The 26,686-nt window shown below is 39.9% G+C and overlaps 1 protein-coding gene across 5 annotated transcripts in view; it reads right to left on the reverse strand.

The window, feature by feature from the left end:
* ENPP2 (ectonucleotide pyrophosphatase/phosphodiesterase 2) overlaps window positions 1–26,686 on the reverse strand; it is a 95,871-nt gene that overhangs the window by 27,916 nt on the left and 41,269 nt on the right. For 4 of the 5 annotated variants that reach the window (XM_054590433.1, XM_054590432.1, XM_054590431.1 and 1 more), the window contains exons 6-13: window positions 26,288–26,385; window positions 25,988–26,067; window positions 25,093–25,212; window positions 18,076–18,131; window positions 13,104–13,169; window positions 12,352–12,424; window positions 5,498–5,606; window positions 2,580–2,705 (exon numbers count right to left, since the gene is read on the reverse strand). In XM_054590433.1, coding sequence (XP_054446408.1) covers window positions 2,580–2,705; window positions 5,498–5,606; window positions 12,352–12,424; window positions 13,104–13,169; window positions 18,076–18,131; window positions 25,093–25,212; window positions 25,988–26,067; window positions 26,288–26,385 — 728 coding nt within the window. Of the gene's footprint in view, window positions 1–2,579; window positions 2,706–5,497; window positions 5,607–7,571; window positions 7,728–12,351; window positions 12,425–13,103; window positions 13,170–18,075; window positions 18,132–25,092; window positions 25,213–25,987; window positions 26,068–26,287; window positions 26,386–26,686 lie in introns of all 5 variants that reach the window. The other variant, XM_054590434.1, reaches the window with a different exon arrangement.

The following is a 26,686-nucleotide window of genomic DNA, read 5'->3' on the forward strand; positions in this document are numbered from 1 at the left end:
TGGACTTTGTTTTGTTTTCAAAAAATTTGCTTTAGTATGTTATTATCGAATCAGCAGAAAAGGACAGTGGAGTTCAGAAGAGATACCAGCTGTCAGGGTGCACCCCCCACCCCGGAACATGAACACCGGCAGAACGGCTCACGTCTGTGTTGTCTCCTGCTGCATCCCAGGGCCTGTGCATAGTAGGCCCTCAGTAAACATTTGTTAATACATATAAGTAAATGTTTGTTGAAAATGCATGAATAAGCCTGCCTTGTGGTATGAATATACACAGTTCAAGGAGAGTTTTTAGAATCTTAGTTGTAAAGCTATGAAATCCAAAGCTGAAATGTGGACTCCATGCTAAATTAAATTGGGGTTCCATTTTACTTGCCTGTTTTCGTGGAAAGCAAATAAGTACAGTTTTCTGCCGTGCAACATCGTTTCAGTCAACGATGGGCCGCACCTACGACGGTGGCGCACTGTGCAGCCCGGGTGGGCAGCGGGCGTAGCCACCGAGGCCTGTGTAAGTGCACTCTGTGACGCTTGCACAACGAGGAAATCATCTAACAGTGCGGTTCTCAGAATGTCTCCCTGTTGTGAAGCAGCACGTGACTGTAGTGATGGTAGCAATAATGGTTAACCCCGACTGTGTCCATACCACGTGCGCTCCGTCTATACGAGCTTGGCAGGCACTTTCTCTCAGGTCATTGGTAACAACTCTGGGAGGTGGGTGCTGGAATCCTCGCTGAGTCAACGGGCATTTAGGAGGTGGAGACACTGACACCCAGGGACCCTCCTACAGACTAAGCACGCCATGCTGGAACCTCTTCACTCCGTGGCCACCTAAACCACCGTCCTCAACAGGCCTGGAGTAAGTTCTCATTCTTCGGGTCATGAAGGAAAATAAAGAGCATGGAAGTACCAAATGCCTGAGTCTGTGTTCGGGACACCAATCTGTCAGCTCTGAAGCACGGTGTCCCCTCCTGCTCACAGCCCTCACGGCGTGTGAGCGGAAGACGCCCCCAGCACAGCGGAGCGGCTTTGAGTCAGAGAATCTGGGTTTAAATCTTAGCTCCGCCACTGACTAGCTGTCATGCTCTGAGCCAATTTCGTCACCTCTCTCTGAGCCTCGGTCTCCACCGTCTGTAGAAGGGGGAGAGCAGGGGCCGCACAGGGCCATTGGGAGGATGAAACGAGGCGGCGTGTGTACCGAGCTAAAGCGGCGATGCCACCAGGACATCATCGCCATGGCTAACACCCACCTGGTTGCACAACGTGCGGAACACTAATCTAAGGGGTAAGTACCTCTCATGTACTCTTCCCAGCAAGGCTTGTTTTACAGACGAGGAAACCGAGGCAGAGAGTGTTTAAGTCGCTTGCCCAAGGTCACAGGGAGCACCTGGTGGATCGGGGATTGGAGCCCAGACATCCTGTCACCGTTGTCTGGGTTCTTAACCACCCACTTGACGTCTCTCACGAAATGGAATCACATATGCAAATAATCACATCATTATTTGGTAGCTATTATTTCTTCCCCACAAAACAACCTCCCCATTACGTTGGCTAAGGTCTGAGACACCTTCTAAAAAAAGATAAGAGCTTTCTTGCGTGCAAATACCTTAGTGACTTGCATCCTTTCTCTGGAAAGGGCCTGCCTGTCTCAAGTGACCGGAGAAGGGAGGACAGAAAGGACATAAAAAAGAGAAGGCAGAGACACTGCTGTTTTGATTTCACAATGTTGCCTGGCCCTGACCTTGGACCAGCTCCCATTTGTGCTGACTCAGGCACGTAGTTTGGAAAAAACTTAACTTTGCAAAGCTTTATGCTCGATGCCACTGGTTTCTTATTCTCAAGGCTAAAAACTCTAAAAGGATTTTTTTTCCCCCAAAGTGCAGCATGTCTCCAGTAAAACTATGGGCTTCTCAAAAGCTGGGTGGGCAGTGCCTACAACATCTTAGTCCATAATTTCAAGTTCCTGTCAATGGCATCTCATAACCTGAATGTGAGAATCTTAAGTGATAAAATCACTCCTGTTTATTTCTAACCTTTCAAAGCAACCGCCGCTTCCCAAGGGCTTAATCCTTTCTCCTCCTGGGTTCTGTCGATCACTTTTACGAAGTTGAAGAGTCCCCTTCCACCAGATTCTGAGGAACATTTAGGGCCTGAATGTGGTTTGCTAACCCTGCCATGAACTCCCTAGCTTCAGCTAAAGAGCTAGGCTGAACCTCTTGTTGAAAAGTCCTTTTCTTGTAAACAGAAGTTATGGTTATACACATGCCTCAAATGAACTGTATTTTCTACATGATAAAAACAAGAACAAATATTTATATAATGCTTCCATGTTCCAGGAACCACTCTCAGTGATAAACGTAGATTCATTTTCACAACAACCCTAAGTGGTAGCTGTTATTGTCACTCCCGTTTTTTCAGATGCAGAACTGAGGCTGAGTTCGAATGGCTTACTCGCGGTCAGTCAGCTAAGGAGCTGCAGAGCGAGGATTTTTACACGAATATTCAGAGAAGTGTCAGAGGACAAGCCCGTGCCTGCTTCACAATATTTCCACTGTAACAACTTAGTATTTTAAGAATCGACTTACATTTAGCATTATTGCTAAATTTGGATCGAATTCTTCCTAGAGTTCCGGGCACCAAAGTAATATCATCCACATTCGTCAGGTAATTGCTCAAGAACTCAGTTCTCTCACATGTGACATCTTCCATTCCTATGGGAAGGGGGGGGGGGGAGATTTTCAGCAATCTTAAAATTAAAACCTTAAAGCAGCCACTCAAGATAACATCTGGGCATCTCTTTAATTAGTTTTTAACAGTTTCATGCAACAACGTCCCTCTTTTGAGATTTCTTAACTCGATGTCAATGTTTTCATGTATCTTTGTATGACCTTTTCACCAGACTTTGATTTAATATTATCTTGCAACACTAAAAGGTTAAAAAGGCATTATCTCAATTATCATTTTAAGTCATTCAGCAAGAACAGCAAGACAAAGGAAGTAACCATAATCTATTTTTTTTAAAAATCTATTTACACAGTAATTATGAAAAAGATGTATTCTTTTTTCTTTCCCAGCTAGGGGTGGTTAAATAACTGGAATATATAGTTCCATGTCTCTTTTACAAAATGTCATCTTCCCAACTTTCTCTCTCCACTGTATCTCCTGACTTGAGTACATAATCACCAGTCCTCAGTCTGTCTCCACTGGTGGCCTTGGATGTTACTCAGAAAACAATACTGGCAACAAGAGATGAGAAATAAAAATGTCAGCCCCCATGACCACCCAAACAGAAAAACAAAATAACACTGAAAACAAGTCGTAAACAATGTAATTAGTCTAAGCTGAAGGCTAGCAACTTAAAGACAAAAAAAAAAAAAAAAGAGTCTAGGTAGGGAATTTTTTCAACCAACAAATCTGCCTCCTGACCCAAGGTTTGTTTCCTGCCCCCTGCAAGGAAAATTTCTTGATCAATGTTTAAAATAAATAAATAAAAAACAAAAACAAATTCAGGTCTTCCAGTGATAGACCGTGGCGGCTGGTAGGGACCTTTAGTGTCATTTCAGAATTTATGAGATGAGATACTGCTGTGCACAGTCCAGTAGGTGTATATTCTCTAGGAGGGGGAAATAAGTGATTCTCTAAAGTATATCCTGACATTTTGGAATAAAAAATTATAACCCATAGTGTCCTGGATCTAGTAAAATTCAAATTATCACCTTCTGGGATCCCAGATCCAGGCCCTTTTGTTTTATAAACAAATTGAAATGAAAGGAGCAAAAACAACCATAAACATATCCCAACACAGTACAAGAGTTATATAGTTTGCTTTCTAACATTTAAAGACTCAGGAAGAAAAACAAAAACAATAAACAGCTACTATGTTCTAGTCCAATGTTAACCCAGGAAGGGGAAGCTTACAGACACACATTAATAGAAGACTGGGAAATCTTTCCTTTGTTATACTTCTAGGAAGTCACTTATGCCAACATAATAGCAAACTGACTCTCTTGCTTTTGAAGACCATAGGTAAAGTGCTTCTGAAGCATCATCGCCCTTCACTTTCCAGGCTAAATCCATGTAGGGGGTGTTCTTGCTCTCAGTCTACAGATGAGGAGGCTGAGACTCGGAGAGGTCACCTAACGTATACCACGTCCAGTGGCTCTTAAGTGGTGCAGTGCAATTTTAACTCCAATGAAACTCATTCAAGCCCAGGCTGTGAAATGCTAGACCATACTCCCTTTTAAGTAAGAGATGCTCTGGCTTCCCAAAACCAAAGCCATCTACTCATCTCAGAAGGCTACACACTGGGAAGACAAGATGTTAATCAATTCAAGAGTTACAATGCTCTAGCATGTGACTCATTGAGACCCATCTACTGCTCAGACATCTGGCTCCAAAATGTAACCAAAAGCTCTTGACACTTCTGGGCAACTTCAGTTGAATCAACAATGTCCCCTGCTCCAAAGACTCTGTCCTCCCTGAAGCTCTTCAAACTTGTGGAGTATGATTTTGCTGAGGGTCAAATATAATCCCTACGAAAGAGCAAGTCAGCTCCCACAGCTTTTTTTTTTTTTTTTTAAACCTTCTCGTAGATCATCTAGAACATTCTGAAAAGAAAACGTCAGGCCTAGAGCAGAACTTTGATGAGGGATATTTGCCTCTCATTCGTTCTTAACAGAACTACCACAGAGTCAACCAATTTTTCGCCTCCAAACCCTCTCCCAGAGGCGAGCAGCCCCATATTCCAGGGTTGCTATTCAATTTGAAGGCTCTGGAACGCAGGAGGCACTCTGCAGAGCTCAGTCAGAGCACTTGTGAAGTAAGAATGCTCTCTGAGGACTTTAGTCAGCTCTATCCTCTCATGATGTTTATAATGTTCTCAGTCACCTCCAGAAAGGGGTCATGCATTTTTCTACTTTATACAGTGATTTAGAAAACCTGCTTCTTCCTCTCTTTCAACTGTCTATTCTACTAAAGCAGGATCCTCTGGTTTTTGTCTTGAATTCCTGCAGTGGATGCAGGGAAATAATTTTACTCATGTGCCCCTTTTTTTTGTCAAGGATCCTATGTCTCTGCCTCCTTATCATATTTAAATTTATTTTTTAGCCTCATAAACCCTGTGGGCTCCTTTTAGGGATGAGGCTATCAGGAATGAGGTCTTATCATCTAATACATCACATTCACAGAGGAAGCTATTAATAGAACATGCAAGTCGTCTGCAACATTTTAATAAGAGATGGATTTCTGGAGGAAGGTTTTTCCTACAAAGAATAGGAAGATACAGGAAGACCCTGGTTTTGGCCAAAATGAACTCAAGGTCACCCCAGGTTGTCTTGTAGTTTGGAATCATGTCTTGATATCTCCCCATCCTGAAAAATAGAGACAGAGGTGAAGAACACAGCCTGCGGTTCTGAGGTAAAGCGTTCCTTGATTTCCTCAGCACCATCAGAAACACTCTCTGTGAATATATCCTGTTATTAGCAAAGAAGAAACAAAGCTTTACCATGGTCTCCAACAAAGATGACATTTACACAGCGATGCAGCTTTAGTTGTTTCAGTCCATCCATTAATTGCCCCACTGTTTTGTCAATTTCCCTCAGAGGATTTGTCATCTGGAAAAAGGAGCAAATTAGTCCCTGCAAGTTTTGTTTTTTTTTTTCCCTTTCAGTTTCTCATATATCTTCTTCTCCTAGAACATTCTGGAAAGAAAACTTCAGGCCGAGAGGCAGAGCTTTGTCTAGGGAGATTTGCCTGCCATTCTTCATGGAAATCTAGTATAAGCTTATTTATTTGTATTCTTCCCCAGGTATAAAATCTCTCCTCATCCAACCCCTTTCAAAATATTGTGATGTAAATTATATGAGAAATATTAAAAGGCAATTCTTTTTTTTAGAGATAAAATGGCCTTTCTAAAATGTAACAATGTTCTTTAAACCCAGAAATTTTGAGGGCAGAACATCAGATGGATCATTTAAGTGTGTTGTTCCCTAAGTGAAATCTCAATAGGCTTTGAACCCCAGCACGAAGGTGGAGGCTAAGTGAATCAAAAACAAATTCTGAGCTTAGAGGTAACCTGCCCTGGATGCTAAATTAGAACACGGCGAACACAATGCAACCTATCTAATGTTCCAAATAAATGTCAACATCTGAGACTAACAGATTCTTAATAGAAGAACCTCTTCTGAGAAAAAAGTTACTGCTTCTCAATTTAGTCCCTTTCAAGCTGATTTTGAGTAAAATAGGAATCTACAAGAGACCTAATAAACAGAAGTGAACCATTAATCTTTTTCTAGGAGATTCCTCATTTAGCTTAACAAAAACAAAATGAAAGAAAAAAACTTAGTTCTCTGAAGAAAATATTTCCAAAGCCTAAGAAACATAATCTGTCTCTTATTTTCTCTCACATACTAGAGACCTGCCCTTCACTTTCATCTCTGTAATGGAAAGATTTTCAAGAAATATCTCATCAGGCAAAGACTTGACAGTACTTTGGATGAATTTCACAATTTAACTACAATTACACACATATACCCATGATGACTGAACTAAGAACAGAAGGGATCTACATATCATTTTTCATTCAGATGCTTAATATTATCTCCCATTAGCATCTTCTCAGATGACTCAAGACCTTTCCTCATATCATGTCATCAGTAAAGTCAGTGGTGAGCTTGTTTTTCTTCATGACGAGAGGCAGTATTTCAAATTCTGTCCCAAGGAGGAAGTCACAAGCGAAAGTTTCAGAATGATACATGCAGCATAACCTGAAGGGACTAACAGATGGGGGACTAAGTGGTATTTGCTTCTAGAAAATCATGCTCTCCTCTAGGACCCTTGACAGGATGAAGAAATACTAAATACGCAACATATATCAACTCTTGCCAGTGACTTATTTTCCTTTACTAAACCATACAACTTAGGTAAAATCCTGAGCCTACTTCTAAGGGGTCAGTTCAGACCATCATAAATGAGATAGTGCCTTGGAGATACCTGAAGGTTTTGGGAATATTAACCTGTAGGTTGTTATGAATATACTGAAAAGACTAGACACTACTCATTATCTCAATGTGAAAACACACACAATTCTATCTGCCCATTACTTTCTCTTTCTATAACCTCAGGCCTTTTCAGAGTTCAAAGTTACAGACCACAAATCTAAGCCAATTTTCTATTGAGCTCTACTCTACATCATCTTTGAAGAATCCCCCAGCTACCTTGCTGGGCTGTTTCCAAGAACCAAGGCAGCAAACCAACCATTGTAACACATTCTGTGACTAAGGGGAAACAAAGCCAGTAGTAGCCTTCTTAACATTCACTCAAGCCTAAACTTAAATTCTAGTTTCAGTGCAACTACTTCTAAAGTCGAAGTCCCTTTTTTCCTGCCTTGCTGAAAGTTCAGGAGGTCTTCGCACTGGTGTTAACATCGGCAGTGCCAGCTTCTTCTAGACTCAAAGCCAAGGAAGATGCACCAGAGTTTTCCTGAAACGTACTTAGCTGAGTTTCAAGCCAAGGCACTGATGGAAACGTTCAACTCAGACTTGCCCGCCACAAAGCTTGGGAACAATAGAGAAACTTACTTTGTCCTGACGAGTTTCCACGGCATAATGATCCATCCTATGTAATTTTCTTCTTCTTTTCTTTGGAGGAGCAACTGGTCTTTCCTGTCTCCTCTTAGGGGTAACCTTCCTCTTAGGTCTCTTAGCCGGAGTAAGAGGTGAGCCATAACTACTCTCCTGTACTGGCGGATAGAGATGTCTGGGCTCAGAAGTCGTCTGTCCCTCCGGGTCAGATAATAAAGCTCACACTTTGCCATCTGGGGTCAGCAGAGTCTTAGTTAGAAAAACTAAGGCTCCTTAAGTGAGAAAAAGTTGGTATGAGGGATTATTCGGGGATCTCTACAGAGAGAAGCCCCCGCAATCGGTCTTGATGCTGCTGTCACAGCTTCTTCACTGAGAACCAGAATATAATTGAAGAGAATCTAGTCATGTTGGTTTCTTTTGGCCAAGGAACCTACTGACACACATGGATACACCTGAAGGTGACATAGAATTCTGCATTTCAAAACTCCTGCATTAGGGAGAGAGTGGTCCTCGCTTAGGAATACCTCTCCATTTAAAAATTACTAGCTGAGCCCTGGCTGGTGTAGCTCAGTGGACTGAGTGCCGGCCTGCGAACCAAAGGGTTGCCAGTTCGATTCTCAGCCAGGGCACATGCCTGGGTTGCGGGCCAGGTCCCCAGTTGGGGGCATGCGAGAGGCAACCACACATTAATGTTTCTCTCCCTCTCTTTCTCCCTCTTTTCCCCTCTGTCTAAAAATAAAATAAGTAAAACCTATTTAAAAAATTACTAGCTGAACACTAAATAGAATATGAGCCACACGTTCATTTCAAGGTGACAGTGGACTTATGGAGGTAGCTCCAGTTCAGACTCTGAGAGCTACCTGTTCGCACTACCAGCTATCAAAGCAACTATCACCTTTATTGGCAAAGACCAGGAAAAAATCTTAAACCAAGGAGAGAATAAAACATAAATAATAAGCAATCCTCCTTGTTCACAAATGTATTTCCACGAATCAGGACTTTCAGCAGCAGAAAAAAACTTGTCACTGATAATTTAGGTTTCAAATGTAAAAAGTCATCAGCATGTCTTCATCTTGGTACACATATCATGAAAGGGTCTACTTACACTCTTCCTATCAGAAACCCCGTTTTTTGGGGGGGGGAGGGGCACGGGGGTAAGAGTGGCAGTACTATGCATCTTATTTTGAAAATCTAGAAAGCAATCAAGGCCGACACATAAACTGAGCAAGGAAGATAACCTTTGGGGACTTCCCAAATGCTGGAGAAAACCGGGCCCCTGATTTGCTGATGGTGCAAAGGTGAATTGAAGCAGCAAGCTCTGCTCTCTACCTAGCTGATTTCTCTCGGTGGGGCTGTCCGGAGAATCATTCAGATGCAGGAAGGGGCAGAAGGAGGAACAATGTTAGTGTATCCACAAAGGAGGCCACCTGCCATGCGATTTCACTGTTTCCAGAGCAAGCGACTGCAAAGGCACTTCCATTTCTGTCTCATCCTCTCTCTCCGGCAGAGCGATTGAAAGACACAGCCCTGCAGACTCTGGTTGGGTTGGGGTGTTTTTTTTGTTTGTTTGTTTTTTGTTTTTTAATGCTTCTAGTTTTAGGCAATTCTCCATGAGAAGAGAAGCAAAAGGAATAAAAGGTTTCCCATTTCATAGTCACTGAATACAGTCAGCAAGAGCTCAAGTCTGCCCATCAGACACCCGGCCATTTTGCAAGAGACCTCAACATTCCGAAGACTCTGAAGGCGGCGGCCCTTCCGATTGCAGCAGGGTTAGAGGAGCAGCGGGAGGAACAGGATTTAGTCAAAATGAGTTTTCATCCACTGATTATATTGCATGTATTTCCTTCTTCGAATGTTAGAGGTAGACGGAAGCTAAGTTTTCACTGACCAGCCATACTTTAGTCTGACTTGAGAAGATTTAGCCTGAGGTTATTAAGAGGATGGGAGGGAGAGGGGCAAATTTCCCTGCTTTTCAGAAGGATACTTTGCCATCTGAAGGTAGTCACTAGCCAGCCAAAGCTCTGCCTCCAGGCCTTGAAGAGCAGCCGAACGAGGGGTCACAGAGAAAGCATAGAAGGTCAAAGAGAAAAAGATTGCGCCAATAATCAAAAGCAAGCATATTTCTGAACATTCACCATTACACTATGAAACCAGGAGCAATATACTATTTCTTGGAACTATCAGCCCAATGTTTGGTCATCTAATTGAATAGCCTTGAGAATTGTCCTGAAAAAAAGTATACTCAAATAGTAAGCAAGAAAGTACAAACTTTGACTTTGTTGTAGCACACACTATTTTGCTAGATTGAATCATTTCACATACAAGGTGTTTTCTCATTCAGCTAGTATGATCTTTGCATGCACAATAAATATATACGATGGATGCATAGGTATATAAATCAATTAGTCTACAACAGAAGAGAAGTTTTGCTGGCTAGCTTTGGTTTTATATTTAAAAATATAATTTTTTTTCTTTCAGAAAAATAAGATTCCTAAATCCAAATAAAAAATAGTTGGCATCTGGAAATATCCTTTGTATTAAGAGAAGAAAGTGACCAGGTTATCCAGTTATCATAACTGAAGATACATTCCAATATATCTAATCAACACTATTTTACCCAGTAGATAGCGAGAATATCCCAGTTACAAGAAGTATTGATACTAAAAAGAAAATAGCATGCATGAATACTTCCAATTCAAAAGTAGTACAAGAAAAATGTCCATTTGTATATTTATGAGCAAACTGAGCATAGAACCATCATTGCAGCAGATTGAAGCATCCTATATTACACTTCATTTCTCATTGCTCAGTATTTTTTTTAAAAATAATTTTAGTTTATTTCTTGATTAAAACATGTACACACTTTCAAGTAAATAATTATAACTAAACTATACATATTAGAAATCCCAAGAGTTTCGTTGACAAAGAATGTTTATTACTAAGCCATATAACTTTTAAGGAAATGAAGATTATAAGAGCTTACCGTAAAAAGCCAGCTTTTGACATAAAATGTTCCATATAATTTGAACATAGTTATTAACTGACCACTCTGCTCACCTCCTGGACTGAAGGAGGGTTAAATGGCTCCATGGGAAGAACCCTGGTCTGGGAATCAGAAGTTCTGAGGTTCCATTTCTAAGTTCACTTACCAGCCACGCACCCTCAGCAGCCTCCAACCTCTTTTAAGTGTCAGCCTCCTGTTTTTAAAAGCATGGTTATACCAAGTTGTCCCCCAAAATCCCTCTTTTGCCTGTGCCACAGGGTCTTTTAGGGGATATTACTTATGCAAATTCAAACCTTTAAATGGGGCACATGGAACTGTTTAGAGGTTTGTTTTCTTTCTGTTTTGTTTTGGGTTTGTTTTTTTTTAACATTTTAATAAAGTGTGGTTCCTTTTGTTCACTTTAATCTCAGATAAAGTCATCCAAAAGATAAAACGGCCAGGCTTGTTCTGACAAGAATAAGATTTGTGTTTCATGCATGCAGATGTTTATCTCATTTTATCATTTGTGTTTCATAATCGTGCAACACTGGTTAAACATCAAAGGGATAGGAAAAAGAGCATCAGACTTATATGACTTCAATGATTTAAGGCAAACTAAGAATGGATTTAAATAGCCATTAAGTTTCCTGTGCTTAAAAAAAATCATGACTGAATTAATGTTAAAACACTCAGAAAAATTTATGGCTCCTTGGTATTTACTGCCTTCACTTAAACATGCTATATTTTGCTCAAAAGTACTTCAACCAGGTATTATCTCTATTATATTTATCCTACGCATCCTTATGCTGAGCACAATGAACTTAATTAGAGCCAACAGTGTTGTCATGGCCTAAGAGGGAATTGAAGCAATTTCCATCAACAAAGTGTTTGAAATTATTTTGCATCCAGAATCAAGTTTTATTACATTGGTAAAGACCTCACCACCCTAGTTAGAAAAAGTAGTGAGAAATATTTAAAATATTAAAGGTTTAGATTTGCAAATTGCATGGTATTTTAAAATGATCTATGCTGAAACACTGGAAGATTCCCATCTCTAAATGAAAAAGGAACATAATAAAGCATCACTCTCTCTTTTTAAATTTGAAGTTATATTGGTTTCTACCTTACAAACAGATTGTCTTCTAAGATTACTTAGTGTTTGATAAAGGGTGTCACTCTGCTCTGCTAACCAGATTCATTCAACAGTATTTCTCTCAATTAAAAATTTGCTTTACTTTTGGAGGTGATGGACATGTTCATATTCTCTATTGTGGTGATGCTTTCACAGGTATATACTGATGTCAAAACTTATCATATAAAATCATCCAGTGCTATAACATATGCCCAGTTGATTGTACCTGCTAAGGCTGGTAGAGCGACTTAGCTGATCTACTACATCTTAACTACGTAATCATTTTAAGGGAGGTGAAAGTCCATTGCAGTGTTTTATACTGCAGGTTTTATCTCCAGATTCCTTTTCATTCCTGTCCCAGTGATGGAAAATGCCAACTCTTCCCCATCCTTCACCTTCTGACTGGTGCCTACATGCCCTTCCCATGAACACTAAGTTTAAAATACATTTGAATATCAAATCAATCTGAAATCAGATTCCTGCAAGAGAAACAAGGATGTTGAAGATTTTTCAAAGCTTTTTCAGTCGTGTAATCCTTTGGCTATGTATAAACCTTTCAGATACGTACACCCAAGAGACTTCGTATAAATCATGAAATAAGGTCAGTAGATCATGTAGCTTGGGGACACAGGCTCTCCTCAGATAGATGATATGCTACTAACCTCAGGGCCAAAAGGGCCATATTTGTGTCCAGAGAAATCAGGTTGCTCGGAATAGAAGGCATAGACCGAAGGCCTACGGGAAAATAGGTGGGTTCAGAATCTCCCCAAACCACATACAACGAAGAATACCAAATATAGCTACACATTAAAAAATCCTCTTATATCTAGTTAATTAATCTCCCAACCACTATTAGTCTTACCATGGAAAACATGACGTTTTGTTTTTTTGTTTTGTTTTCTATTGCTTCCATATCCACTGTTCCTGACACCCACCCCCACTGTGGTAACTGCCTGGTACCACCTTCAGGAATCAAAAGTCACAAAGGAAAATCTGAACACACAGGTCTTTGATCCTCAAGATAATAGAGCCCAGTGACAATTCACACTGGCCACGCAATCTGCAGCCTGAAAGAGCAACTCCATTAAAGCTAACAGTCGGTCTTAATGCTTCCCTAATCTTTGGGATGCTGCTGGTTCATGTATCAAAGCCAGGAACTCCCTTATACTCTGGGGTAGAGGCCAGGATTAACAGCTGTAGTAATCCACATTATTACATGCTCCCCAATAACATGTATCTATTGGATCATTCTTAGGGAGGTAACGCTGAATGCTAAGAGCCACAAAACTTAATAATACAGAGCCTTTGCTGTGCTGCTTTTTCACAGTCCATCTAGTTTTTCACCCAATTCTAACCTAAAATTAAAATATACTGAAGAAAGAAGAGGAAAAGTCACAGAGAGAGAAACAAATACCTTTCATTGTCTGGCAGGCTGAGCCACTGCAGTATGGTTAATATTCTCCGCTCGTGAGGGATGACCCTGGAAGGCAAAATAGGCAAAGAATGACAGGAGTTTTGTAGAGTGATAAACAAAACACGATGGGAGTTTTGCAGGGTAAAAAGCAAGCATGATGGGAGTTTTGCAGGGCAATCACAAGCGAAGAATGATGAGGGGTTGCGTCTCCACACACTCCGACCTGATGAGCACTTGCCCTTGTTCCCAGGCTGTGCGCTCTCTATTTACCACCATCTGTTTTCACTTCATTGTCCTAGAAGGGCCTTGCTCCAATCAGTGTTGGAACTTCCATTTCCATTTGCAACATATTACATTGCTCAACCACCAAGGAGGAGGCTGGAAACTCTGATTCACAGTGAAATGAGGAACCTGCCTTGCTGATCAGACTCCGCTGCAGGCGGAAAGGACCCAGGCCCAGAACCGTGGCCGCGCAGCGGGTCAACGGTTAGCCATGGCCAAGGAAGACCAGCATCTACATCCTCAGTCTGCCTCTTAAGGGTGGTGTGGCCTTTCCTGACTTCTGGGCCTCTGACCTCTTCGGGCCTCAGTTTACTTATCAGTAAAATAAAGATAATAGCAAAACACACTGCACTGGTCAGCTGTAAAGGTTACATGAGACAAGACAGGCAAAGGGCCTGTACAGTTTCTAGCCCATAGTAAATGCTAAAAAAAAAAAAAAAAAAAAAAAAAAAAGCCTTATTTTTATTCATGATCAGAATTAGTTATAGTTCCATCTCTAAACAGTTATATGCCTTTAGAAACATCATTTAATCTGAAACTTTAACTTCCTCCTCTATAAATAAAGGGTTTAGAAAGGCATTCTTGAAATTCTCTTCAAGCTCAATAAAAATCTATCAGGAATGGGCACGTATAATTATGAGACTGACAAAAAGGGTATAATCTTCATCCACAATGACTTTTGTGTTTAAGTCTCATTCTTCTGTTGAAATATAATGACCCTAAATTTGGCACGCACTCTAAGAGCGCCTGGCTCACATGATAGCCCTGTATCCTTGGCTGAGTTTCATTAAGATGCTCACAAGCTGAGTGATGTCTTTATTTATAGGGAAATGTGCTTATTCTTTCCTAACAAGGCGCACAGCATGCCCTTCTGCTCCTCCATCCAGCATTAGGCCTCGAGGCATGTTTATGATGAGTTCCAACTAAAGCCCCAGTTTAACTGTGGTTAGTAAAAAATACTGTGGCCCAGAGTGAACCCTAGTGTAAATGACAGTCTCTGGGTGATAATGACGTGTCAGTGTCGATTTGACACGTGTAACAAATGTACTGCTCCGGTGAAGGCTGTTGATAACAGGAGAGGCTGTGCTCATGCAGGGCCAGAGGGTATATAGGAAACCTCTCTACCTAATGTTCAGTTTTGCTGCAAACCTGAAACTGCTCTTAGAAACTATTAAAAATGTATCACGGAATGTTGGGTAAGCCTTTTAAACATTTTCTCTTTGTGGGTGTGAGCAAGAGAGAGCAAGGGGAAAGACAAGTTTTCAGAGCCAGGGGACAAGGCTGGGGCTGGCAGGGTGTCTAGTCAAGCTGCGCCCCTCCCTGCCGCCACCAGCTCCAGCTTCCTCAGGTAGGTCAGGGGCTTGTCCCTCCTCTGGGTTGCTCTCTGTCGAAAACTATCCTACCAACCCAGAAGATCACATTTGCCATAATTCCAATGCTTTTGAAGAAATGTGACCTTGTTTAATATATCCTATAATTGAATTAGAAATGGGCATAGCAAAGTCAGGTTAATCACTTAAGACATTTAATTCTTCAGCCTTAGAAATCCCCTGTATCTGGACAAAATAATTACATATTTTGAATTCTTTCCTAACTTATAAAAAAGTGACTGCCTTTTCATTTTATCTTACTTCACTACCTATCTACAGGCTGCTTTATTTTATGTAGTTGGTGTTAAGTCACAAAAATGGATTTTAATCAACTCATTTGATGCCAGTGGAAAAATATAAGCTGTTAGAATTTGTGTCAAGTTCAGAATGCTCTCTCCCTTCAATGCTTTCATTGGATGGGACACTATACCAGTACGGGGCAGGGAACAAAACCATCAGCCCCGAGGCCAGACACCACATGTATTGGCGGCGAGACTCTGGCAAGTTACCTAACCTTTCTGTGCCTCTGTAAAATTATGGTAACACTATCACCTATCCTGGAAGACTGTGGTAAGAATGAAAAAGCATAATATATATAAAGCACATAGAATAGAGCCTGGTACAAAGAAAAGAGTTTAGAAAACTGTTAGTTTTTATCACTAAATACTAGAGTCACAGGTCCCAAGAGATGATACACTTGTTCATGAAATATTTATTAAAAGCTTATTATTATGTTTAAGGCATTTGTGGGAATTTAAATAAAGACACAAGATAGTCATACCAAAACAAAACAAAACAAAACAAAAGATAAAAACTATTACAGAGGAGTCACCATTCTCTGCTTGGAAAGATCAGCAATTCATTATCCTTTTCTGGGCAGGGGCCAAGTGTGTGGCGGAAGGGAGGAATAGGTAAGAGAATAAGATGACAACATTGGAGGTCTGAGTATCTATTCATCTTAAGTGTGACCTTGAGCACAGCATTTTACCCTCTAAGCCTTAGTGTTCCAATCTCAAAAGTGAGGCATTGGGCAAAGTGGTCTCTGAATTTCCTAGAAGTTCTAGATTATCTTTATGAAATATCCACAGACCAGAAAGACATGGCCCTTATTCATTAGCATTTAAAATGGAATTCAGAGTCAACACAAATAAATCTGACAAAGGGAGAACGTATGTGCACACAGAAAGGGAATTGGGGTTCTTGCTGTTGTCTTGACCATCACTGATTGATAGGGAATTTGTCATGAGACCTCGTACATTAGACACGGTCAGAAAAAAAGAGGAGGAATGGAAAGTGAAGGACCAGATGAAGTATTTAGTGATAAAGGAAAAATAATTACCTTTGGACATACGTAGCCATTGTCTAGTCAACAGTGAAAGAGATAATGTGAATAAGAAAAATAGCATTTATTGGCTGTACTGTACATGCTAAATATGCTGCTAAGCACTTTAAATAAATTAACTCATTCTACCTTCACAACACCCCATGATGAAGATACTGCCATTCACATTCAAAGGTGAGGAGACAAGTTGATTGAGGGATTAAATCATTTGACCAAGGTCAACAATCTATCAAATGGCAGAGCTGTGATTAAAATCAACCTAAACACTCATATATAAAAGAAATTATTGCCCTTGGACATGAACTGACACCAAAAAAAATGTAACGGAGCATCAACTAAGGAGGATTTTGAAATGAAATACTATCACTTAAAAAGCAAGAATAATTCTAGGCTGCAGTACAGAACCATGTTGAAAGATGGCCTTCTAAGTCCATGGCTTGAATCTGGTTTTAAATTTCAAATTTTTCCAAATGCACTATGTGTAGATTCCCTTCACATGTATTCCATTAAATAACTGGAAGTATGACCATGTTTTTATTAAATTATAAAAAGATGTTTTAAAAAGAAAGGGAAAAAATGAATCCAAGTCACTTCCAAGGTATAGAGACACAAGAAAAATGGCCTGAGAAGCAAAGCACAAGTACAGACATCTTTGGAGGACTCAAAAGCCACCTTCTTATAAGTGGTTAGAAATGGGTGAAGAAAATCACCATTCAGGACCAGAACACTGGGTCTTTTCAATGAAGCTTTGCAGCAGTTTCGGGGGGTAAGGGTGGGACTAAGTATTAATTATGTTGTTGGCTCCTCTCCATTTTGCCAGGTAAATATGTTGTCCAACAGAAGAAATCACTTCTGTAAGCATCTGTGACTGTCAAGGCACACACACACACAAATGTACTGCATAAGATCAAATTAGTAAATCATCATGCCACTTACATGAAGCAGTGTCATGCTCAACATGCCCACGTGTATTTCTCAACCCAGAAAACCTCTTTTTTAAAAAAGGATACTCTGTCTTAGCTTCAAATCACCAAACCCAGTTTCAACTTAGCCATTCAAATCTGAAAAAGCTACTTTTATTCCTGAATTAGGAGAATATAGACAGCACCATGCTGGATGAATTTAAATCTATGATTGCTGTCAGCACACTACCATTATGGAATAGTCAGATTTTTGTTAAGGAATATGAGGCAAACATAGAAATAGCTTCAGGTGGTTTAAAAAAAATAAAAAAGGTAGAAAGAACATCTCAGTGAGAACAAAATCCCCATGAAAGTTGAAACTGATTCGTTGGTTTTTTTTTTAACTAAGGGCCTTAAAAATAATCAACATGTTGACGCTTGTATGAGGTCAGTTTCTTCTGTCTTAATGAACATGAACTGCTAATCTCCCCAACACCCCTGTAGGGGAAATAAATGGTCCCATTTTTTCTAACAAGGGAAATACTGAAGTTCATCAGGAGGAGGGGTTGAAAACAGATGCTTCCCCTTGTCTCCTGTCTGGAAGAACCAATCTCTAACCCCTACATCAGCCTGAGACCACACTAGATTTTTTAAGTTGTGAGCCAAAATAAATAGAGTGCATTATATCTATAGAAAATGATAATACAAAACACAGCAATAAATAGTCTAAGAAATATACATTCCCTGGGTGGCAATTTACCAAAAACCTATCAAAGGGGACAGAAAAATCTGAAGAATGAATAGAAGAAAAAGAGAAAATCTCCCTTATATTCTATTAACCAAAGATGGCAAAAAAGAGAGAGAGAAGAGGAAGAGAGGATGGAATGAGAGGGTAGAAGCGGGGTTGGAGGGAGGACCTCTGAGAGAAAATAACTGGAAGATTATTTTAAATCAGAAACATTCAGAAGTTCAGATTCTTTCACATTTAACTGACATGAAATCAAATCAAATCGATGTTTCATAAACTGAATCATAATTATAATTTTACAAACATTGACAAAATAAAGGTAACTTACACAGACCAGAAGAATGTCCCAGCTTTCACCCCTTGCTTGGTGGCTGTAATCCATAGCTAATGAGAAAAAAAAATTTAAGAGTTTTAGAACATGTTCTGAGTTTTGGTCAAAGAAGAAAAATAGTTTTAAAATATATTAGATCAATTATCTTACACTTTACCCACACCGCACCATAAATTTCACATTATTTACAACCATTTTTTTTCCACATCTGGAAATCAGAATCATTATTTTCATAAACATTATTTTATATGTTTGCTGCACAGGCTTTCAAAAGCTCTGCTATAATTCTAGTAGCATTTTTAACTCTTATTTCATCTCAAAAATCTCTTCTGTACCTTTCTTGTCGGATCATTGTTTTGAAAATAGCACTTCTATGGCAGAATTCTGATCATCAAAAGACCCAAGAGTAGACCATATGTTTTCTTTACTATTGAAAGGCTACAGAGGAGAATCCCAGTTTGGTTCACAGATGTGAGGATCTTAGAACCTAGCTTTGCCTTGTTTTGTTTTAAACTAGGTGAATGAAAAGGAAAAAAAGAAGTTATATTTTTATTCTGGATTTTCCCTTGTGTCTCTTACTTATCTTGTTAGTAAATGGAATTTTAGAAATGGGTTCCTGGAATAAGTTAGGTGAATCAAGCATTTCATTAAGGCTTTTAAAATATTCTTTCCAGCCCTTGCTGTGGAGAGGCTGCAGATCGGCGCAGTGAAGAACCTGAGCTCTGCATCAGGTAGCTGGATTCTAAGCCTTGTCTCTGTCCTTCACCAGCCATGCAGTCCTCCAGCGAGGTCCTTAAGCTCCCTGTACTTCAGTCTCCTTTAAAACACAGATAATATGACCTCACATGTAGGATTATTCTAAGTTTTAAGGAGCCAAGACATTTCAAGTCCTTAAAAGAGTGTGTTAGTCCTTAACAGTGTTTGGTAAACACTTGATCAATTCTAGTCTTAATTATTATGCTATAATGGAAATAACTGCAGCCCAGTTATTCCAGGGACATTAAAAACAGCTTAGGATGGCCAGTGTCCCATTGAGCACGAGCCTATGAGAAGAAAACCATTCACTGCAGGAGGCAAACGGGAAGAAATGTGGCTTGTTTGTCGTACACAGAAGCAAAAGTGGTCTAGGCATTGCGGCCACTCCCTTTCCTGGTTTCATTGCATCCAGACTCTGAGAGGGTCTTACTGACTCCAGGGAAAACCTTGTTTTTTGCCATCAAATGGGTAATTGGGAGGCATGAGGCCCGGGGAAGCTTGCCCATGGTTTCAGAAGGGTCTGAGACGCCGGGCGTGGGAGAGCACTGCGAAGATTCCCAGCTCCTTGGTGGGGCCGGAAAATCCCCAGCCCCCGAGATCGCAGCTGTTGCAGCTGGCAAGTCAGGGATGAGGCAGAAGAGCAGATGTACCCTCTCAGATCCTGGACATCATCAGTATGGGAGAGGTGGGGTCCCATTGGGGTGGATCAGACAGATAAGGATCTCCCATTGCTCCAAGCAACGTTCCAGGATTTGTCCAGAGTATATTTTCACCTTATGTACGATCTCTGGCTTGCCTGTGTGCCCCAGCCTAACCAGGATTCAGAACGTGTCCTGGAATTTCATTCATTCATGGTCCAGCTCCTCCACCAGCAAGAAGATGCAGTCTAAGTACGTACCGAACACCCCACAGGCACCTCAAAAACCACACCAGACCCTGGAGAGACCAGTTTCTCATGTTAAGTGATCAATTTTCTTACTTATTTTCATTTCAGGGACACAGCCTAGAGTGTTCATATCCAAACAACTTCCTTGAAAATTGAGTGGCTTGCTATTTTCAAGAAAGTTGTACTAGGCAATATCGTCACGTATGAAATAGAAGATCAATCTGGGGTTTTCTAATGGATTTTTTTTTTAAAAAGCAACTTTGTCAAATGATGACCCTGCACTTCAAAACGTTGTACAGTGTTGTGGAACGCATGCTGATGTTGGCATTATCTGGGCAACAGGAAGCCCTGTAAATAACTTCTGGCTCAGAAACACTCGAGAAAAAAGATCCCCAGAAGAGGTGGTCTTTGCGGCGGGTAAGGAGGCAGCCCTCGAGCAAGGAGAGAAGTGGCCGTGCTAAAAGTGTCCTGTTGGCACATCAGGATCATTTGTTCTTTATGCTTTTCTGCGTGTCCCCAAATTTTTACACTGACAAGGAACATCTCTATAATCAGAAAAAAAAAAATTAACCAACTGGGCAAAGCAATGTAAACTATGAAGACAATTTAAAGGTTCAAAATTTTTATTTCTTCTAAAAAAAAAAAAGTAGCAAAAAATTCCTTCGTGCTTCTTGGTAAAAGTTATGCTGACCATATTCTCTAAAAGAAAACTGGGAGCGTGGTCAGAAAAGTGCGAAAAGAGAACAAATAAAACAAATAAGAGACAGTACTTGAAATTAAAAAAACAAAAACAAAGCCACATTTAAAAGCCTCAAACCAAAGAATTCTACCAGTAATGAAGCTGACCTGTCAAGATTTAGCAAAAGGTACTAGAATGAAGCATAAAGAAAGTTCTTAAGTTACATCAGATCATAAGCAGCTATAAAGGCTCCTTTGCAGGTCATAGGTGTTTATTATATTTCAGAAGTTAAATCTAGTAATTACAGAGAAATAAAAAAGACACTATATCGTGGGTCTAAAAGAAGAAACATGAAAAAAAGAGCCTCTGGGCTAAAAAGGAGAGAGGGAGAGACAAACTAGTTCCTTGTTAATTCAGAGAAATAGAATTGTGATTCTCTGAACTTGAATGCAATTTCCTCAGAGACTGGTAAAACAATACAACAAAAAATTTAAAAAATGAGCTGAGAAGACACTGGGTTTAGACACATCCAACTTTCATCCCAAAATTTCTTCTATTTCCCTGCTTGACCTAGAGACAGAGTTTTCAACATTTATGTCTCAGATATTATAGTTTAAAAAGGGGATGCATGGGAATAATATTGTACCTTTTGACATGTTATCAGGAATAAAAAATAATTTTTTAAAAAAAAGCTTTCTCACTGCAACCAGAAGGATTTAAATGTGAAATCAAACACTTTCTCAAATTAAGTAAAGGATGCAGCTGTAAGAGAAGGAGACTGTTTTGAAAAAGGAAATAAGCAAAAACCATTTTTCAAAACCGTGAATCACTGTTGTACTCTTTCTAGCAGTTCTCTGTGGAGAAATGATTCCTTTGCAGTGAAAAGCCCAGAGCTAGGATAAATAGAATCCTGGGAGACAGGAGGGCTGGGCGGCCCTGGTACAGGCAGGAGTAAATCAACTACTGAGACTCAAGAGGCAGGACAAACTAAGGACGTGAGGCAGAACAAACTAAGGATGTGAGGGTTGTCAGATGATCCGGCAGAAGAGGCTGTGGACCAGGTGGCTCTTTCCAGGTGGTGAGGGCCCAAGAAGGTGAGTGATGAAGTACAGGAAGGAAGTAGCGGCAAACAAGGCCTCACAGGGGGGTGCACAATGCATTCATCGAAAACACAGTAGTGATGCACCTCCATGTGTCAGGGTATGGGTTAGGTCCTGAAACTAATGAAACACATACATTAAGGCCCTACCCCCATGGGGCCCACAGTCTAGAGCAGGCATGTGAATAATTTCAAAAGGGGATGGTCAAATTTATGACAGAAATAATATGAAAACCCAAAGGAGGGTCTCTGAGTTTAGCCAGGGCTGAAGAGCTTAGTGAGGGCTTCATGGGGGCAGATACTTCAACCGAAATTTGAAAGATAAATAAGAGTGTAGCAAAGGGGCCAGGTGAGCAGAGTCCGTCCTAAGCATGTTAAGATACAATCAAAAGAGAAGGAAATACAGATTTCTAGCAGCCTAGAATAAAGAAAAGATAAACTTTTCCTGAAAAGAAAGCAGAGCCTCCCCCTAGCAGGATAATGAAATAGACAAAAAGCGGTACCCTAATGGCGCCCTTTCCATAAGCCGCCCCATCAAGCTGCTCCCTTTGGCCTAGAAGGTCACTCCTATTCCAATGTCATTCTCTTCTTTGCTATCTCTTTCGAGAACATGCCAGCTTCCTCAGGATCAACTCGTTGGCTCACAACACTGGCAGAGAGCAAAGGTGGGCCTGCCAACTTGAGAAGTGATGAGAATGAATCTGCTCCTTTTAGAAATGCCATCCTGCAGACATTCAGGCTTTACGAGACTTGCATCTGGCGGAGTGTGGGCCTGGTTTCTCAGATCCCTGCAGGTAGTGGGCCCCTTGCAGCCTCATTCATTCTCTGCGTTGCTGAGCCCAGATTTAACCTAAACGGGGAATTGCCCCACCGAGATGCCTGAGTATGAGAAATTGCAAAGCTATGGTAGAGAGATTTTTCAAAGAAACAAACACACTTAAAAAACTCCATTAAGAGGATTAAACATACTTTTAAATAAGTTCAGTAAATACAAAAAAAAGTAAATACAATTTTAAAACAACCACAAAAGGGATTCCATTAAAATATGTACAAGAAATATAGGGTCATATAGTGAGTAACAACTTTTAATAGCACATTTTAAAGACTGACAAATTAAAAGCAGAGTCAACTTTGTAGAAGTAGTTATATCAGAATTTTAAAAAAAGATAAAATTATAGAAATTATTTTGGGGAGCCTAATGGTGAGATTCAAAGTTTCAGATGGAAACTGTACAAATGCCTCATCCCACCTATTAGATTTTAAACTAGCATAAGAGTGTTCTTACTCATCATTTAATCTGACCCCTAAATTATTCAACCAAATATCTTTCATGGTGTAATCGCTTAGTAAAAGTGAGTTTAACTTAATCACCTAAGATTTTTATTTTTTATAAACGTTTTTATTATAGTTTTATAAATATTTCCCTACTCCAATTGTTTTTTCACTGATTTTATAAAATGTACAAACTTCTGAGAAGATGATATGATTAAGAATATTTATTAATGCTCAACTTATACTATTTATAGTTTCTTACACTCTTATCCTGTAGTTTCTTATAGTTTCTGTCCATATGTTTTTCCTATATGTCAAATTTCAATGAGTCTTTAAATCATAATACTATCTTCCTTGGAATTCTTTTGGTGGCATCTTATTCAAGAAGACAGAAGCACAAATCAGTTTCCCCACAAAGCTTGGTCAGCACCAGGAAAGTACTAAACTTGGTCAAACGTGTCGATTTTGAGAGTTCTTAAGGAAACAGGCAAACAGAGTCAAAACAGAGACTTTCCTTCACGGGGCAACTTGACAGCGTTCCCTCTGCCCTGTTTCTGCCGAAGGTAATGAATATGTGGGCTCATCCTCTGAGTCATGTCAACCCAGAGGAAACCTAATGTCAACATTCGGTATAAGGTGATCCAATTTGATAAAATTACTATTTATCTCTATATCATTTGTGGTTCCAGGCCAGCCGGCTTCCATAACAAAATTTATAGAAAAAACCAACTAGCAACAGCATGATGGAGCTCTAATTTCAATCATTTTATTTACACATAAACTGATCCTCTAGCATAAACTTTGTTTGTGAAATCCACCCTGTAAATAACTTTCACTAGCTCACAACCTAGGTCATCACAGACGTCTGGGAGTCCAGCCCGAATAAAGACAGCAGAATCAGAACTTGTACTATAAAGAAACGCTTCTGCAGACACACAAGAAGTCTTCCCGTGTTTATTTTTTTTTAAATGAAAAGTCCATATTTAACCTCGTATACTGATTTATTATGCAATATAAATATTTTTTCACAAATGACCTTTTCTCAGCGAGCAATACCATTTTCTCCTAACTTTATATTCTCCATCTTGCCCATAGATTGCAGCGAGCGTTTCCAGGCCTGAGCTCCTTCAGGGGTGGGAGACACGGTGTGTGCAGGCGCTGTTGCCTCTTCCTGCCGCAGCAGTCGCCTAGAGGTCTCCCAGCCCTCCTTCCTAACCGGGGCCCCAGGGACGCACAGCCCCGATCCCAGCGGACAGGAGATGCAACAATTTGCCGTCCTTCTTTCACGGGTTTCTGATTGACTGGGATGTGTTCCTGTGGGGATTCTGTGCCTTCTTCCCAGGGGCATTCACATTTAGTTGAGTCCCGCACATTCACCAGCCAGGGTTTTAGGTTGCTGCTTCGCTCACGTGTGACCAAAGCAAGTTGCCTAGCCACCATACACGCAGTCACAGGAGAAATAGTATGCAGAAAGCTACCTGCACCCCTCTTTACTGTCTGCCCTGGCATTTAATCTGAAGTAAACAGGATGATTTTTTTTCAAAGTATTAAGTTGCTTGTCCAGAATCAAGGTAGGATTTCACCTATTATTTGGAACTTCCAAGACTTTTTAAAAAATGGGTTAAACAAAAGAATTAATGAATATACTGCAGGTTTCATTGAGTTCCCTTTTCTCAGCACATTTCCCTGTTTCTGTTCACATGTCACCTGGGCCAAAATTTGGGGGTAGTTACAGTCATTCACTTTTTTGTTTTAATTTTAGCCCCAAATCTAGTAAATCAATAAGATCTGACTATGCCTTCTTCAAAAGTTTTCTGAAATTCATCGCTATTTCACTATTTCAACCACTATCACCATAATGAAGATACACATCATCTTACAGTTTGATGATCATAAACTCACATAAACATATACTCATATATACACACATAGATATATATTATATATGCACATGAAATAAAATATATATTATAGATGCACATATATACATACATAAACACATATATGAATATACATACACATCATATACACACATACCTATATACAGGAAGGGCAAAATAGGTTTACAATTGTTTGCATGGAAAATAACATAATTAATTAATAAATAATGCAAGAATAAACTGTTCTGCATACTCACAACTGTACACCTACTTTTACCCCACCTTGTATAGTATGCACACACACATGCACACATATATACAAATAACAAAGGAAGGAAACATTGCTACTCATGAAAAAGTTATATGCACCTTTTTTGCAGGCAACCAGTGCTGGGACGACATGTTTCGGGGCACAGAGACGCACAGAAAATGCAAAACTTACCGGCTGGCCTCCCCACCACCTGTGATTGAATTTCTCTCGCCCTCGAAGGTGGAAAGTGGCATCAAATACAGGATCATACATTGAATTGCCAACAATTCCATGTGATTCTGGATACAGCCCCTTTGAGTAAAAGGAAATTTGTCACTAAAATAGCAATATAATAATCCACACCCATTAGTTCCACCATAAATATTCTTATCATAGAAAGTTTTATAGCAATAATTAATTTTCAAATTTATATTATACATATATATAAAGTTTTTATATATGTGTCTGAGAAAACAAATATTATCTGTGGACTGATTTTAAGCCATCTGAGAAACTGGATATTATTATAAAAAAATTTAACATTTGGGTCTCTTGAACTGTTAAGATTTACTATGATGACAACAATTTTTATTACAACAAATTAACTTTAATTGAAACTCACTGATGTGCCTCCAAAAAAATTACTCCTTCTAAATACATTTTTCTCAGTTTTATTTCTAACCCCAAACCAAAAAATAATCATAATTCAATAAATTAAGTGTGTTTTAAAAGAAGAAAGCAAGGTAGGATTGGAAGTATCTGAAAATTAAAACACAGCAGCCTTTAAGTCAATATTTTTATTTGAAAATTCAGAAAATACACAATAGATGCTGTGGTATTTGAAAGAGACTTAATGTGTGTGTTTAGACAGAATGGTACTTGACACAGTTTCAGTTTTGAAGCTGTGTTGACATTGGGTCGCCTACAAGGCTGTAGAAGACATTACTGAGGACAGCTGAGGCAGAGAAGATGGAACACAGAAAGATTTTCTTTGACCACTAAGGAACATCTTTTAAAAATCTCCCTCTCAGTCATTCCAGGAGGCAATCAGCTCTTTGAATCTCTATCATTTGAAAAAAATACTTACAGTGGCCAGAGTGTATAAGTTGGGGAAAGTCTTCGTTGGGTACACAGGCCGCATGTAGGGAGAGTGAGTTCCACAAGACCCTGGAGACAAGGTCGGGATGAGAGAACCAACAGAAATCACTCCGTGTAGAGAAACCCATTTTAGAAACTATCACAGGCACGTGTCAACCTTCACTTTCATTTTTTGAATAATAAAATACATTTCAAACCACGTGTCCCTAGGTCTCCCAGCCCATGGCTGAGCAGTCACTTAGCAGATGATGGATGACAGATGAGAGAACATGGTACAGAAGTGACTTACTGAGTTTTTCAATGTTAGGCATGACCTTGCTGCCTTTCTTCATGTAGGAGGCACGGAAACCATCCACGGAGAAGATGATTAATGGAGGGCGAACAAACCTTAAACAGCAACACATTAAAGCTTTAGAAAAATTATTGCCACAGAGTTTGCATAATGCCAAGTCATTCTCAATTATTGGGACCAAGGATTTCCAAAATGAAACCTCAAGCGAAGAGATCTGTACATGCCTGGGCTTCCTTCCAGCCACGTAACATTTGCGGTGCCTGAAGTTTAGAGTTAAATGACCAAATGTCATAAAGTAGCCAGGAAAGGGCGGATTCTCCCTAATGTACTTCGTCATGGCTGCCTCTCACAGAGCAAATGCGGTTTTTCACAGTGTAGAAACCTGTTATATTTGCC

This window comes from Pteronotus mesoamericanus, unplaced genomic scaffold (genome assembly GCF_021234165.1).
Source record: "Pteronotus mesoamericanus isolate MK-2021 breed Mesoamerican mustached bat unplaced genomic scaffold, CSHL_Meso_final scaffold_174, whole genome shotgun sequence".
Lineage (NCBI taxonomy): Eukaryota > Metazoa > Chordata > Mammalia > Chiroptera > Mormoopidae > Pteronotus > Pteronotus mesoamericanus.